Source organism: Aedes aegypti, chromosome 2 (genome assembly GCF_002204515.2).
Source record: "Aedes aegypti strain LVP_AGWG chromosome 2, AaegL5.0 Primary Assembly, whole genome shotgun sequence".
In the NCBI taxonomy this organism is placed as follows: domain Eukaryota; kingdom Metazoa; phylum Arthropoda; class Insecta; order Diptera; family Culicidae; genus Aedes; species Aedes aegypti.
Window position 1 is genome coordinate 225,089,386 of NC_035108.1, and position 17,704 is coordinate 225,107,089.

A 17,704-nucleotide genomic window follows, 5' to 3' on the forward strand; every position below is an offset into this window, starting at 1 on the left:
AGAAAAGTGGTTAATTATGTTGATGTTGATGAACTCATGTCTAAAAACGAACCTTTCTTCGATGATTACATGGTCCATAAGTGTACAGTTCGTCAATCGCACCTTCGGATTGATCACGCAGTTCGCGCCAATAATCGATGAATTGATCGACGTTTTCTCGGAAACAACAGTTTGATCTCCTACCGCAGTTGATGCTATTTGAGTCGATTTTATAGCACTACTGGATGCGATAAGGGCAGTTACAGGAAGATCCGTAAGAGTTTGGAATACCTTGTATATCTGGAAATCCGACCAATAAAAACAGATTAATGATAGTTATTTTTTAACAAAGCATACTAAAAGCAAATCTTACCTGCTGATTGGCGTAGCAGAATGAAGGTAGCGTATTAACTCTTATTCCGAATGTATTAGCAGGTGCGATTACTGCGTAGCATCGAATTGTATCGTTCAGAGTAGATGCTACTGTGTTGAAAATTGACGAATCATGAATTTTTGTGTCGAGAGGGCTAGTTGGTGCGTACTGAAAGTAGATCAAACAATTACTGGAATTGTGTATTTGGGTGTAAATTTAAGAACTTATGTAGGGGAAGGCGGGGCAGTATGGTCATACGGGGTAAAATGGGCCACCTTTCATTTGAGCTTAAAAACAGATTTGGATCTTGATAACCTTAGGACCCCATAAAGTATGCTTTAATTAGCCACCTCCGGGAAAACCGCGCGAAAATCTGATTTTGTACTTCATATATCGATAAAAATCTGAAATGTAGATGCTACTACGAAAATCTTATAAGATTTTGGATGTAAAAATAAGCTTTGCATAAACGAGACTATTTATTTATTTATTAAATTTTTATCAACAGGCTTCGTAGCCCCAATGATATTGTTTAAACTAAGGACAGCAATACAAATTAAAAAAAAAACTAAATCACAAACATAATATTGGTCACAGTCTCAAACATAATCATAAACGTTGTCAGGTAATTAAAAAAAAAAAACATTTAACATATAATCGTTGTCGTTATCGGCTTCTACCAGCAAAAAACTCCGTAAATCTTCGACGAAGCGATTCACGGGTGAGGTGGAAGTCAAACAGTAGGGCAATCCTGTTGAAGACGCGCTGGATACCGATGATCGCCCCATGCATTCCGTAGTTAGTTCTTCGTAGTGGCAAGCGTAGCATAACATTGTTCCGGAGTGAACGTGACTGGGCGTGTAAATCAATTTTTTCCAGGATGAAGGCGCAATCTATCCGTCCTTGTAGCGTGTCTGCAACCGTAAGAGCTCTGCAGACGTCCCTTCTGGTGCGAAGTAGCTCTAGATCAATCAGCTGGCATCGACTCTCGTAGCTTGGCAGTTGGAACGGGTTTCTCCATGGCAGTTTCCGAAGTGCAAACCGAAGAAAGCGGTGCTGTACGGACTCAATCCTTTCGGAGCCGTTGTCGTAAGCGGGGCTCCAGACCGCGGAACAGTATTCCAAAGTGGAGCGCACGAGCGAGCAATATAGGGACTTTAAGCAGTAGACGTCTGTGAAGTTCTTTGCAATCCTGAAGATGAATCCCAATGTTCTGGATGCCTTGTCGACAATGTACGAAACATGCGGCTTGAATGTCAGCTTTAAATCCAGAATCACCCCGAGATCCTTTACTTGGTTCACACGATCGATTTTAGTTCCCAGCAGGCAGTAGTCAAATATTATCGACTGTCTTTTCCTTGTGAACGTTATAATAGAACACTTATTTGGGTTAACTACCATACGGTTCAGGAAACACCAATCGGCAAAGTGATCAAGCTGTTGTTGCAAAAACCCACAGTCGGCAATCGAGTGGATCTTAAGAAACATTTTGAGATCATCAGCGTATGATAGCCGAGGACTTCTTATGGCCGAATGAACGTCATTAAAATAGATTAAGAAGATCAATGGCCCCAGGTGACTACCTTGGGGTATGCCAGACGTAGCATAAAAGCTGCCAGATCTGCAGTCTCCTATCGCCACCTTCAACAGGCGACCGGTTAAATAAGTTTTGAACCAACTAGAGAGACTGCCACAGACGCCGAGCCTTTCAAGCTTAGCGATCGCAATAGTATGGTTCAGCTTGTCAAATGCGGCGAACAGATCGGTGTAAATAACATCCGTTTGTGATCGTTCTACCATGCTGTCGGTTATAAACGATGTCAAACAGAGCAAATTGGTGGCGGTGGAACGACCGGCAGTAAAACCGTGTTGATCAGGACAAAGATGTTGCTTGCAGTGCGACAGAAGTGGTTTCATGATAACGAGTTCGAAAAGCTTCGACACGGCACATAGCGACGTAATCCCTCTGTAGTTGTCAACGTTGCGCTTGCTTCCTTTTTTGTGCACCGGAAACATGTGTGCAATCTTCCAGATAGAAGGAAATATGCCGCTCGAAAGTGACGAACGAAATAAAAAAAGAAGGGGGCTCACCAAGCCGGCGATGTGTTTCTTTAGGAGTACGGACGGTACTCCATCAGGTCCAGGATTGTTGGACGCTTTCAGTTGCTTTGCTGCTTCCGAGATCATCCCATCGTCTATTTCGATTGCACCTAATGCTTGGTCGTTCAAAGGAACATTTCTGGCTGCAAGTGAAACTTCATGGCTGCTTAAAGTCTCGCTGCTAAAAACCATAGAGAACTTCTCTGCGAATAACTGGCAAATTTCCTGCGTAGATGAACCCGTTCTCCCCTTCAATTAATATAACAAATAAAGTTTTGTTTATTGTTTTCAATTTTTTTTCACTGCATTTCGTTCTTTCATTATTTACTAGTGGTCGCGGCAAACTTCGTCTTGCCATCAAGTAGGCTGTTGAAAAGACGCTATGCAAGTCCCGTGTAGGAAATGTCAGATTGGTTTTCTCCCGTTTTCCCCACTATTCCGAAGACTTTCTTGATTTTTTTCTTCGCACAAACACGTCGGAACTCTGGACGAATTCAACAGTGAAAGAATCATGAATCATGAATCCAATCACCCGTTCTCAAGCCATTTCGTGACATACAAACATCATTCCATTTTTATTTATATAGATAGATAGATAAATAAGCATTATGTGAACGAAATTGTATAGATTCTAAAATAAATTTTCAATAAAACATAATTTATATGAAACATCTAGTGACGGGGCAATATGGTCATAGCCGGTTAAAGCTATTTTATCACAAAAATAGATAATAAAAAATGGCATGTCATTTCTGCAGTTTCATTGCAATAATGTCGTCGCACGTGATTTCAATTAAAACTAGAATTTTAACTGGTTAAACTTATTTGAACGACAATGTTTGAAAACAGAAGCTTTTAGAATCATGATTTATTGTACCGTCAAACGGGGTGACTTGCAACACTTTTCAACTTCAATGAACCAAAACCATGATCTAAACGTCATCTAAAAATCTAAATTCCTTTTAGAAGTTTTAATGGCCGGCCCGCCTACAGAATGGGATGACAGAAGATTGAATCGGATTATTTTTTCTTATCAAACGCCATCAAAAAGGTGAAATTTTTTAAACGACCTTGTGCGGGGTGACTTGCAACACTCAATGCTAATTTAGCTTTTGCCAACAAAATGTTGATATTTTTTATTAGTCACACTTGTTGAGCATTGTTATTCATGTATTTAAAGCATTCGAACCAGTACAAGAGCATTTTGAATATCTTTTTGTAAGAAAATAATTGGGCCATTTTTGTATGGGATAAAGAGGCGTTAAATCATCAAGGTCCAATATCTTAACTGAACGATATTTTTAATGAGTGTTTGTAGTTGATTGATGAATTACTACTCTTTTGATTATAAAGTAGACCTAACAGAAAAGTTTTTCACTTTTATAAAAGTCTAAATTACTTGGAAATAAAGTGTTGCAAGTCACCCCGCATAGGTACATTTATATAAAAATGATTTTTATCAAAAAGTTGTTGCTACAATTTCGTAAAATAAAATACGTCATATTATCACTTATAAGTTGTAAAAACACCATGTAGAGTATTACTTTTGTAGATAAAATCTATCTCATTTTTTCAGGTCACGATTTTGAACCTCCATCAAGTATCAGTTTTCAAGACATTCAAAAGAATTATTTTCAATCTATAAAAAATATTTATAATAACAGCTTTAATCATAGCCCCTACTTGAATTACGAGTCACACGTATTGAAGCACCGATTTATAACGAATTTTCTTTTGAAATTTGTGTTTTACGATGAAATTTAGTTGTAAATAACAATGTGTTGCAAGTCACCCCGCCGCACAGTGCTTCGAATGTATGGGACTTCGGGACAAAAATCATAACTTCCGCTATAGGCGTTTCAGCTCAATGTTGTATATAGGAATGTTGTCAGGAATCATTAGGGCTATAATTGACATAAATGACCTATGTGATAAACGTAACCGCATAAGTGGCATAAGCGCCAATTTCGTATATTTGGTTTCATAAAGATGTGATCTCTTCTAGAAATTGTTGGGATGGCTAAATTTTATATTGGCAAAAAATACTCGCACTTAATTGATGCCATGAGTGGCGTAAACGCCAAACGATCAAAGTTTATTTTTCAAACTATCACAAATAAAATAAAATAAAAAATCATTTTCGTGAAAAAATCTTTTATATCAAGTTTATTGCGAGGTATTTTTTTAGCAAATAGATCAAAGCAATAATCTTGAAATTGCATTTGATGATATTTCGTCACATTTTTTTGTTTTTAAGAAATTATAGAATCAAAGTGTGCAGCATATATTCTGTCAAATCCTTGTGACTGTTGCAACCAAATAGTTTTGCCTATATCAAACAAAATGCAAACTCTTCCAACCTATGAGCGATGTTAACCAAGCAAAGCAGTCGATCTCACAATAAAGTGCGTGAGTGCCAAAGATACCATTTTCAGCGTTATGAAATATGTGAATGAACCCAAATGACAAGAAAGTAAATTTTCCCGAACAAATTCAAAGCAGAGCAATGAAGGTTATTGTAAACAAATCATGATATTTAACCATTTTAAAGAAACTATTCAGTAATACCATGCTTAGGGTCGTGGGTTCTAATTTCACCAATTGAGGGCCTTTCCGAGTTGAAAATATCCTCCAAGAATGCATGAATGCAAATGCAAAGATGATCAATTGGCAAAAAAGCCCTCAATTTATTAAAGTGGAAATAGGTATTAGAACACTAAGATGGGAAAAAGGCTTTGTTCCAATCTGAACGTAACGCTAGAAGGAAGAAATTCGGAAGTATTTGTAATGAAAAGTGCTTCTAATGCAGACATGATCATTTGGCACAAAAACTCTCAATAACAGTGGAAATGCTTATAAGAACACTAAGTTGGAAAACAGGCTCTGTTCCAGCTGAGGCGTAACCCCAAAAAGAAGACGTCCACTGTATCTATAATAAAAAGTGCTTCCTCCGCCCTTGTTCAAACTGCATAGAAGGCTAAGCTGGTGGTTATTCTGTTTCAATAGATCAGCATTGCACATGTGTTCAAAAATCCCGGTTATTTATCGCAAGACCATCATCCACAAAATCTAAGATAGCAATCGAAAGAGCAGACGGGAGCAGCTGGAATCATTTTCAGTGTTTAGAAGGCATTCTAAATAAGAACTGATGCAAACATCAGAGAGGTGTTTTGAGGTGATTTTTTGTTATAGCTGTTTGAAGTTTCGCTAGTTATTTTGTTCTATGTGAAAAATAAACTAAATGGGAGCTTTAGATCTCACAGAACTTCTGTATGAAAAAAATCACAATTATTTACAGTGTTATATATAGAACTTATTTATTTTGATGCTTATCATTTCGATTATCACTTAAGAAATTATCATAGAACAACATAAATCGTTACAAAAGATAAAATGTACATCGCAAGAATTTACAAAATCCACGCCATTCAATCAAATTGTTCAACAACTTGGGTTGGCCTGGTCTTATAAATAATTGAGCTCACGATGTTTTGCTACTCATTTAACACATATCAAATGTATGTAAACAAAGTAGCATATTTGATTTAGTGCAATAATATAGTTGATTTTTCCACTTTTGTCCAAGGGACGCAGCACTGTGCGCCGTTGCAAGTCACCCCGTTTGACGGTACTGTCATTAAAATATACTTTTTCATTATTCAAATCAAACTTCAACCCAGTTTTTGTATTGAACTCTATCATACATATTGTGTTCTTTTAAATTAAGCCTTGCAAACGGTTTTCCAATTAAAATAATAAGATTTTGTATGGTGGCTCATATTGCCCCGTAGAGAGGCCATTTCGCCCCGTATAGTGTAGAGTCACACACAAAATAGTGTTTTTCAAAAATGTTCTCAACATAATTCTAAGTAATCTTGTTACCAAAATACAACTGTGGTATGAAAGGAGATACATCAAACTACAAATTAAGCTTAGGGATCGATTAAACTGTGTTGTGGTTCTACGCTTTTCAAGAACTTTTGCTTAGGTGGACCACTGGACCATACTGCCCCTATTGACCCTAATACGCAAACTTTCATGCGAAAACATTGTTGATATCTGTTTTAGTGCAATTTTAGCAGAAAAAAACTTTAATCAAAAGTTATCAAAGTTTGTCTGATAAAAATGCACTGTTTTTCAATGCACTTGATTAGATAAGGTACTGTGGCGCAAGTGGGTAACGAAAACCATATAAGGTACCGCGGGGCAAGTGGGTAAATGGGGTAAGTGAAAACAATTGATATATTTTACTGAATATGTGAATTAACGTTTGAAACTCATGCGTAAACCTTTGAGGTCATTGAGAACATTACGATAGGTAAGAGATTTCTGAGATTTTTCAGCCATTATTGCATAATAGAGCGAAAAATTGTTAACCTGTCAACTGTTACTCCGTAACAAGTTGGCGGCGTACAATCTTATTTTAATATTTTCAGTGGGATAAAGTTGCGGAAAATAATTTCCTGTACCACTTCTTAGTTGTCCTCTGTGACAGTATCAAACTGCAATAAAAAAAGTTTAAGAATTAATTCGACGTAGACCTAAAAATAACTAAATTTAAACACCGTAAGTTTTCTTATCAGGTGGGGCAAGTGAAAAGTTTATCATTAGAGATTGAATTTGTGTTTTCTCTTTAAGTAGCCATAAGTAAAAATGGTTCGCAATTATCATAGAAAAACATAACGTACTGATAATTCAAGAAACACTATACTCAAGCGTTAAAAGCTATTAGAAATTATGGAAATTCTCTAACAGATGTTGTCAAATATTACAATATCAATATGTCTACTTCGGGCAGCCAATTAAAAGGAAGACGTTGACTGAAAAGTTGCAATATTAGAGAACACACTGAAATCTCGTGGAATGTCTATGTAAAGCTTGTTCAAAACATAAAAATGGGGTATAGGTCTATCCACATAAAAAATACCCTAAACACGTTATTGAAGGATTCCTTTTGATTTCTCCCGAAGATTTTTTTTTTATGTCTTTATTTATGTGAATTTTAACACATCCGGCTAGTTCTTCACTCGTCAGAGAGAGTCAGACGGACTCCTGAAGAGTTATCCGACGTCATATCCGACTTTCTCAAAAACAAATAACGAGCCGTGGAAATTCTACAGAGCAGAAATGCAATTGCTGTCCTATAATGTAAGAACTAACATTGGAAATGTTGCAGTTATAATGTTGTCGAATCATTTCAACTAACATAACTGAACAAAAGAAAATTGAAGTGAATAGAATAACATTTTCTTTGTTTACATGTTACTTATGTTATTGTTCATTGGGAAGCCTTAACAAGTGTTAAAGCTAATAGAAATCGTGAATATAATTGTTTGTTTTTGAATTTATTGTTCAAAACAGTAAACTTTTCACTTGCCCCACTTTTGGGGCAAATGAAAAGTAAAGAGACATTTTTCAAAAACTTTTTCTCTATTTTTTCTTCAATTTTTCATAAAAATCAATTTCAACATGCTGCTTATATATGGTGGGAGTCAAGCTAAAAAATGGACACGACCTCATTTGTTTCAATTTTAAGTCTCTAGAATTAGAAGAATCTCAACTATGCGAAATCCATTACCCACTTGCCCCACGGTACCTTACCTGAACTTTTTTGAATCAGAAAGACTTTAAATATAAATGAATGAGGTCATGTATATTCTTAAGATTGACTACCATAAATTGTAAGCGGTATTCTGAAATTGATTTTTGTGAAAACCACTAATTGAACTTGATTTGAACTGATTTTAGTGCAAAACTCTTTCACTTGCCCTGGAAGTGGCATAAGTGAAAATATTGTCATTTAAAATAATAAATTGAAAATTTATCAGTTGGATTCAAGTTTTCAATGACTTTACTATTTGCTAAGGAGTTACGATAAATAATAACATGGAAACAATGAACATTTTATTTTTGTCAATTTAATTTTCTTCAGTTCAGTCATGTTTGTTCAAATCAGTAATTACTAAATTTTCATCGTTACTTCTTACATCATGTGACAGCAATTGCATTTCTGTGTTGTAGGATTTCTACCGCTTGTAATTTGTGTTTATGAAAGTCGGATATGACGTTGTGTAAATCCTCGGGAGAAACCATTCCTCAAAACGGAATCCTGCAATAGAGTATTTAGAACTTTTCATATGTCGATAGACCGAAATCTCATTTTATACCTAAAATTAACTTCAAAGGATCTACGTGCAGTTTCTTAAATTGAAACTTTTCAGTCCACGTCTTCCTTTTAATCGTCTGTTTGAAGTAGACACCGTAATATCGTAAAGCTTATTGGTATTTTTTGAGAGGTTCCATGATTTTCTATTAGCTTTCGACGCTTTGAATAAAGCGTTTTTTTTTTTTGGAAAATCAACACGCTCTGTTTTTCTATGATAATTGCAAACCTTACTAACACATGGATATTCAAAGAGCAAATACAAATTCAACCTCTAATAAGAAACTTTTCACTTGCCCCACGTGTTTAGAAAATTGATTGTGTTTCAATTTAGCTTTTTTAAGATCCTCATCGAATTAACTTTTTTTATTTCACTCTAAACTTATTAAAGAAGGCAACTTAGTTGTAGTAAAGAAAATCATTTCCCGCAACATTTTTCCTAAAAAAAATCAAAATAAGATTAAACGCCATCAACTTGTTATGAAGTCATATAAGCCATTGAGAACATTACGATAGGTAAGAGATTCCTGAGATTTTTCAGCCATTACTGCATAATAGAGCAAAATATTGTTAACCTGTCAACTATCACTCCGTAACAAGTTGACGTGCAATCGTATTTTAATATTTTCAGTGGAAAAAATTGAAGAAAATAATTTTCTGTACCACTTCTAAGTTGTCCCCTCTAACAGTTTTTAACTGCAATAAAAAAAGTTTTTGGAATTAATTCGACATAGATCTAAAAATAACTAAATTGAAACACTGACAATTTACTAATCACGTGGGGCAAGTGATAAGTTTCTCATTAGAGATTGAATTTGTGTTTTCTCTTTAGGTAGCTATAATTATACAAGGTTCACAATTATCATAGAGCAACATAACGTGCTGATAATTGAAGAAACACTACACTCAAAGCGTTAAATGCTATTATCATGGCCAAATCATGAAACTTCTCTAAAAATAGGTTGACAAATATTACGATATTAATATATTTACTTCGGACAACCGATTAAAAGGAAAACGTTGATTGAAAAGTTTCAATATAAGAGAACGCTCGGAAATCTTGTGGAATGTCTATATAGAGCTAATTCAAAACATAAAAAATGGGGTATACACCACATAAAAAAAGTTTCTAAATACTTTATTGAATGATTCCGTTTGATTTCTCTTGATGAGTTATCCAACGTCATATCCGTTTTTTTTAAACGAATAACGAGCGGTGGAAATTCTACAGAGCAGAAATGCAATTGCTGTCCCATGATGTAAGAACTAACATTGGAAATGTTGCAGTTATAATGTTGTCGAATCATTTCAACAAACATAACTGAACAGAAGAAAATTCAAGTAACAAGAATAAAATTTTCATTGTTTACATCCCAAGTAACCACAAGCATTAAATCATTGCACTAATTCAATAGATAATCAACATTGCTAATGCAAATTAACCCTAAAGTAACAACTGTTAAGGCAAGACGCATTTCAGTGGCGTTATGCAAGCTTCAAATTACTGCATATTTTATAATTGCTTTAATCTTGCCTGATTGCATTGCCTCGCCAAATGTTTCATTGCACACTAAAGGGCAAGCATTTAAAGCACTATAAAAGCCACACCTTAAGCAAAACCTAGGTCATGTTTACGAACATTGATAATTAAACGAAACGAAACAAATATTGGATGGTTTGTTTGCAATTCAATGCTCTACAAACCCAAAAACTGTACAGTGATAGGATGTATAACATATTCGTTTATTTTCCAGAATCCATTGTTTCACGTAAGAACCATTAATTCAGCCACTGCTGAAGATAGATTTGTTCAAAAATTTAGATTTTTATTTAGACCCTTGAAACTACCGTTGGAAAATATACAGTGCCAGGCCAACTCAAGATGCAAGATCTCTCCGGCAATCCCAGGGTCGGCTAGCTACTGGCTAATCAAGGGCTTTTCGCGATACAAAAAACTAACACGGGAACTTTCACGTTACTCAAACATTTATTAAAATTCCCTAATTTGTGGCGTGTGCGTGTTGTTCTGTGGGTTCCAATTTTGTGTGAATTTGTTAAGTGTTGCCTAATCTACTTTTTGTACCGGTACATACCGCTGCCTTATGTTGATGTTGTGGACGAATGGCCGACACAGCGACACCAATCCTGCTGTGCGGCCGGAACTCTCGCCGGAATGGCGAAGCGGGAGGATGTACGGGCTGGTATTCCGGTCCGTAGATGGGCCAGCGGGCGTTGCTGGACGGTGGGGTTGCAGGCGTCTTCCCTCATGGACGATAATCGGCCGGCCGTGGCATGGCCACCTTGGACGGCCGAGAGGGGGAATCTCCTTGACGTTTAGGGCCTTCGGCCCGAGATTTTGGTCCTCCTAGAGGACAAGGTCCTTAGTGTTTAGGCCCGGAAGCCTAATGGCTTCTCAAGCCGAGCCGTGTGCTGGACGACGGAACCTATTCAAGGTCCGAAACAAAGACACAAGAGGTCCTAAAGGACACAGACAAGTTACAATCTAGTTCCTTTGAATAGTACAAGGACAAGGGGGGGGGGGGGGGTTCGTACACGTTTTAACTACACTGCACTGAACACTTATCCACAACACACGGACGCCTGATATAAAAAGAGGCCGAAATTGGACAATGGCCGTCCTTTTAAAGATTTCCCACATCCATCATATTTTATCCAATTACATGCCATCTCGCTTCATATATGTATCCTCGTTCCGCCATGATTAATAATTGGTAGCGGACGAAGACATTTACAGCGGTACTTAACCCTATCACTTCTGTGGTATTTTCCTTCTGTTTTTGCACAAGAAACGTGAAGGGTCCAACAAACATCAACAAATACAAAACAAAAATCAACAATTTGTAACCAAACGGTTACACTATCCACCACCCCGATGAAAAAATGCGAAAGCACGAAGAGATTTTGCATTTTTTTTTTCGATTTACTCCTTCAAGTCATCTTCGGCCGCCATCGGTTCGTGGATGAAGAACAAACAAATGATCATATACAAAACTATACAAATTAAAATCTATTAAAACTACAAACGCGCGAAATCATAATTAAACTTTACTACAAATTAAAAAGATAAATAATAAAACATGCTAAAATATTCTTCACGTACGTGCACAAGTATACATATTAAAAATTAGAAAATGAAATAAATTAAAACATGCAAAATATGTACAAAACATTTTAAAATCTTATAAATATCCCGTTATATGGGTAGACAACTCTATTTACACGTTGCGCAACGAAAACAATTTTACAACCCTATTTACAATAATGTACAACACTTTTTAGATCACATTCCGCACGGCCGAACCCCTTGGCGGGATTCATTCGCCGGCGGGCAAACTGTCATTCGTAGTCAAAGTGAACTGTCATAGCATATGTTTTGTTTATCTTTGTGTACTTTATGCTGTACGTTCGGAAAGTTTTATTGAAGTGGTAAAGTAACGAAAGTGGCCTTTTCTGGATTACATGTATTGGTAAGTAGTACGTACGTTAATGAAACATATCGAAGACTAATCTTCATATGTCTTTGCTTCATTTCAGGTGAATGAATTCATTCATTTGCGGGTTGTTGGGCTATGGGACGGCAATCTTCGTCGGGGAAGATTGGTCCATAGCCAACCCATAATGGTCACGGGACAACCGTGATAACCATCTTGCAGCTGCAAGATGAAATCAGGTGAGTAATGTGTACACAGTGAATAATCAATCATACTTATGATTGCAATTAATTTCAGATTGGCCAATCAACACAGTGGGCGATCCCCTCTCGGCAACTCCGCAGGTGAGGAAAATGAGGGTATTTCTTCATCCCTCGCTTCTTCCGCCGGTCCTGCTAGTCCCGATATTGATCCCCGAGTTTATTTAAGGTAAGTTGGATCTAGTTTTTATTGCATGCTAGCCCGTTCTAACGACTGATCGGAGTCTTTCATCCGTCGGTCAAACTAATCTGGGCCTAGACTAACAGCATAACGATTCTCATAACAACTAACACAATCGACTAACAATTTCATAGTCCTTCGGTGTTACAAATTCCCAAAATTGGTTTGTTTTCTTTACTTTTTCAGATCAACCTTCAGCGGTGTTTGCCGTCGGCAATCGGGGATAAGTTTTACTCCCGCACCTCACCAATTTCTTGGCAAACTGCCGAAGAATTTGAAATAAAAAAGAAAGAAAAATAAAGTTATATGTGAAAATTTAGAAGTGTTTCTTTTTCTTTTTGTTGGAAGAAAAGACTTTTTGGGTTCCAGGTGTGCGTCCGGAACGGGGATTTTTCCTTGAAGGGTTGGGTTCCAAAATAGAAGTAGGTTCGCTGCACAGTTCTTTGGCCGTAGGTTCCGCTCGAAGTTTTAGGTTGGCCTTTTTCCGGATCTTGAACGATCGGGTCTGCTTTCTGAGGGATTCGGGGTTCGAAGTTCGTGGTATAGAAGATTTGAAAGCATTACTAGGTAAGTCTCGGGAGTATTCTGCGAATTGAAGTAACGACTTACTGGAGAAATAACCGGAAGAATAGCGTGACGTTGGGCTTCGGTTCGTTCTCATTTCGACCTGAAGATGGTCTTCCGAAACAGATTCGGACTCGCTGAAGGACATTTCCAAATCCTCGGAATCGGAACTAGGGATTATCAATTCGATTTCCTCCTCTGGTTCTGATTCCGATTCCCTGTATTCGCATGTCGCGCTGGGGGGCAAATAGCGAGAATTTACATCACATGTGACGATGTTCATGTCACGCATAAAAAGATAAATTATACGTTTGATTTTAACGACGTCTGCTGGCATCATGACTCCAGAAGTCCTCTGCTCCCTGATGGTATGCAGAGTCTCTTCGAGGTCCAGCTCTAACTCCTCTAGAGGGTAGTTAGGGTGCGTCGAGAGCAACGGACTAGGCATCTCGGAAGATTCCTCTAAGTCCGACTCGTCCGCATCATACGTCGGAGGCTGCCAATTAATTGGTTTATGATTGGTCTCAGCCTTTGCTCGTCGCTTGCGTGTCATTGTGTAAGAATCAGTGATGAGTGTTGTGGGTGAAAACAAAATCGCAAAAATCGAGACGAATCAAAACAAAACGGATTAAAATAAATATTGCGCGTATGTTGTCATTGTGTGAATGGACAAAAACAGTAAAGATGAATTATGATTTATGTTGTATCAATGTATAAACGATTCACGAAACACAAAATTTGCCAACATCAACGAATTTTAAAACGGAAAAAACGACAATCAAGAGCAAATGTGTCCGTGATGTGCTCAGGACCTCTTTTGAAGGCAAAAGCCTCGTATTAACACATTTTTAGCACCTCAGTGGAAGTTCGTGCATAAGGGGCGAGACATTCGTGCAAGCACGGATCCCTGCCACCTCCCGTCGGCAAAAATCGTTAGATTTTTGTATGCTACTTCGGTCCCTTGATTACCTTTCGCGGACTTTTGGCTGGGCGCCAAGTGAAACTAAGCGGGTAAACCTACAGTGCCAGGCCAACTCAAGACGCAAGATCTCTCCGGCAATCCCAGGGTCGGCTAGCTACTGAGTAATCAAGGGCTTTTCGCGATACAAAAAACTAACACGGGAACTTTCACGTTACTCAAACATTTATTAAAATTCCCTAATTTGTGGCGTGTGCGTGTTGTTCTGTGGGTTCCAATTTTGTGTGAATTTGTTAAGTGTTGCCTAATCTACTTTTTGTACCGGTACATACCGCTGCCTTATGTTGATGTTGTGGACGAATGGCCGACACAGCGACACCAATCCTGCTGTGCGGCCGGAACTCTCGCCGGAATGGCGAAGCGGGAGGATGTACGGGCTGGTATTCCGGTCCGTAGATGGGCCAGCGGGCGTTGCTGGACGGTGGGGTTGCAGGCGTCTTCCCTCATGGACGATAATCGGCCGGCCGTGGCATGGCCACCTTGGACGGCCGAGAGGGGGAATCTCCTTGACGTTTAGGGCCTTCGGCCCGAGATTTTGGTCCTCCTAGAGGACAAGGTCCTTAGTGTTTAGGCCCGGAAGCCTAATGGCTTCTCAAGCCGAGCCGTGTGCTGGACGACGGAACCTATTCAAGGTCCGAAACAAAGACACAAGAGGTCCTAAAGGACACAGACAAGTTACAATCTAGTTCCTTTGAATAGTACAGGAATATTTTATTACCTGAGCTTAATTATCACCCAAGCATCCACTTAGCTCCTGCTAAGGGACAAGGGGGGGGGGGTTCGTACACGTTTTAACTACACTGCACTGAACACTTATCCACAACACACGGACGCCTGATATAAAAAGAGGCCGAAATTGGACAATGGCCGTCCTTTTAAAGATTTCCCACATCCATCATATTTTATCTAATTACATGCCATCTCGCTTCATATATGTATCCTCGTTCCGCCATGATTAATAATTGGTAGCGGACGAAGACATTTACAGCGGTACTTAACCCTATCACTTCTGTGGTATTTTCCTTCTGTTTTTGCACAAGAAACGTGAAGGGTCCAACAAACATCAACAAATACAAAACAAAAATCAACAATTTGTAACCAAACGGTTACACCCTGAAGCACACAGAATATCTCCCAAAACAAATTTATATTAAATAAGCATAGCCTTTGGAATTCTATTCTGCTTCTCGCTGAGCTTCCCTAGATGGTAGCGCACTTCCTAAAGTTATATATTTTCGTTGTGGACTCTTTCGTGGGCCCACCAGCAGGTGTAACAAATGAGAATAAAATAGCCGTCTCGTCACCCAATAAACGAACCAACTTTGATATCGCATCACAATGCATCCTTTTTATAAAGCTATTGTATCTTGCAATTTCGGAAGCTTCTACGGTACAGAGGATTAGGACGTCTGCAATTCACGGATCACCAACAGCATCAGCAATCCAGGTTCAAATCCCGCTTCAATGCCAAAAAAAAAACGAAACCAGATGCGAAAAATAGAAATGATGTGTGAAAAAGTTGTTTTGTTTATTTTTGCACGCATGCCCTAAATAAACAAGGTTTAATGCATATATAATATACACTCTAACTGTGCATACTCAAATGCTGTTATGAAGCATGTGCACTAATCTTGCATTCGCAATGCGACAGTCATGCCAGCTCGTATTACTTTAATTTGATTATAGTGGGGCCCTTTTCGACATTAAATCTGCTTTATATGGCTCTGAAGGGTTTTGTCACTTTATAATAAAATTGTATAGTGCTCTCTAGAGCAAAAATAAAGTATTCATATATAGCTTCATGGTTACTTGGGATATTACTTATGTTATTGTTCATTGGGACGCCTTAAAAAATGTTAAAGGTATTAGAAATCGTGAATGTAACTGTTAGTTTTTGAATTTATTGTTCAAAACGATAAACTTTTCACTTGCCCCACCTATGGGGCAAGTGAAAAGCACGGAGACGTTTTTCAAAAACTTTTTCTGTACATTTTTCTTCAATTTTACATAAAAATCAATTTCAGTATACTGCTTATATTTGGTGGGAGTTTCAGGGCTCTAGAATTTGAAGAATCCCAACTATGCGAAATCTATTACCAACTTGCCCCACGGTACCTTATTCACTAAAATATATGTACAAGTTATTTTCACTCACCCCATTTACCCACTTGCCCCGCGGTACCTTACATCAATTTATCGAATATTTATCAGAAAAAAAACAAACAAAAATGATTTGAAAGTAACAGCTACCATAGAATCAGGGATCGAATCCTGAGAAAATTTAGAGAATCTCTCACGTAACTATCATAATATGCAGCACATTATGAGAGACTGTTTAGAGTATAGGGTGCAGAGCTACTTGGGCACTCCCATTATTCACTTTGGCATAGGGTTTTTTTCTTTGCCGAATTGTCTGGAACTTTGCCATAAGAATCACTTTAATGTGCCGCATATTGTGGCCAAATATGAGGTCAGTAGGTTTCAAAAACACCCACTGCCGAAGTGAATCAAAAGTGCCAAGAATAGGATCCGGCTCCCTACTGCTACAACTTTGATCAGTTCGGGGGGATTGCGGCACATGATAAACCCTCTAAACCAGGCTATTGGTTTGGTATTGTGTTTTGTTTGTAGGTAATTAATTATTGAAATTTGATTAGCCCTAATTGCGCAAAATATAGGGCCTTCCTTAGCCGAGTTGTTAGAATCCGCGGCTACAAAGCAAAGTCATGCTGTAGGTGTCTGGGTTCGAATCCCGGTCGGTCCAGGATCTTTTCGTAATGGAAATTTCCTTGTCTTCCCTGGGCATAGAGTATCATCGTACCTGCCACACGATATACGAATGCGAAAATGGCAACTTAGGCAAAGAAAGCTCTCAGTTCATAACTGTGGAAGTGCTCATAAGAACACTACGCTGAGTAGCCGGCTATGTCCCAGTGGGGACGTTAATGCCAAGAAGAAGGATGGGGCCTCCACGGTACATGGTTAATGTTGTAATAAAGTGCTACAGAAGGGGCTTTAGGACTGGCCTTTGCTCTGTTTTTGAGATTCGTAGAAAGTTTACTAATACTGTTGCACTTACCTCTAAAATGTGTTTACCCTTAGCGTCTTCGTTCACATCATATATTTGTGGATGCGTTTGAGGGGTGGACAATGCACTTAGTTGTTTCTTAACAATGAACGGAAGTAGTTCTCCTTTCAGCGTGGAAAAGCCAGCATTCTAAAAAAAAACAACCCTTTAGATAAAGAGTGAGATGTATTTTTATCAGATACTTACAGATTCCAGATATTCTATGACCCATTTCTTGACAATGTACACATGAGCATCCAGCAGACCGCTGCGGATATCAATTTTTCCATTTTGGCGCAATAGGTGCCCGGGTATTTGGAAATCATTTTCAAAGTCGCTCACCGAACCCATGAACACTAGTCGGCTGGATTCGGGACAAATCCCAAACAGGTCTTGTTCAATTTTGTATTTCATCTTTGGACCCGGCACAACCACATTGTTCATTTCGCTTTGAACGAGCAATCCGACGACGGAAGCATTGTGCTCGCGGAATTGCTTGAAAGCAGGATACAAGCTGAACTCCACCAGGGTATCACACGACACTAGTACTACGTCTGTTTTGATCCTAAAGTTTTATGTTGGAGAA

General features: G+C 38.2%; 2 protein-coding genes and 1 long non-coding RNA gene across 3 annotated transcripts in view; 1 reads left to right on the forward strand and 2 right to left on the reverse strand.

Moving 5' to 3' along the window:
* Positions 1 to 17,704, reverse strand: part of LOC5574831 (translation initiation factor eIF-2B subunit gamma) — a 29,104-nt gene that overhangs the window by 321 nt on the left and 11,079 nt on the right. The window contains exons 3-6 of the mRNA XM_001661610.2: positions 17,326 to 17,683; positions 17,131 to 17,268; positions 353 to 520; positions 53 to 279 (exon numbers count right to left, since the gene is read on the reverse strand). Coding sequence (XP_001661660.2) covers positions 53 to 279; positions 353 to 520; positions 17,131 to 17,268; positions 17,326 to 17,683 — 891 coding nt within the window. The remainder of the gene's footprint in view (positions 1 to 52; positions 280 to 352; positions 521 to 17,130; positions 17,269 to 17,325; positions 17,684 to 17,704) is intronic.
* Positions 11,969 to 12,795, forward strand: LOC110676398. Its single transcript, XR_002500341.1, has 4 exons — positions 11,969 to 12,103; positions 12,171 to 12,306; positions 12,365 to 12,496; positions 12,695 to 12,795. It is a non-coding gene; the product is annotated as an uncharacterized LOC110676398 (long non-coding RNA).
* Positions 12,823 to 15,889, reverse strand: LOC110676397. The gene is made up of 2 exons (XM_021844147.1): positions 14,770 to 15,889; positions 12,823 to 14,708 (listed from the first exon to the last, which is right to left on the reverse strand). The coding sequence occupies exon 2, from the start codon at positions 13,623 to 13,625 to the stop codon at positions 12,825 to 12,827; it is 801 nt and encodes a 266-aa protein (XP_021699839.1). The 5' UTR covers positions 13,626 to 14,708; positions 14,770 to 15,889; the 3' UTR covers positions 12,823 to 12,824.

Bases quoted from the DNA above. Each gene is read 5' to 3' on its own strand.
- LOC110676397 (XM_021844147.1), bottom strand. From the start codon at position 13,625: ATGACACGCAAGCGACGAGCAAAGGCTGAGACCAATCATAAACCAATT.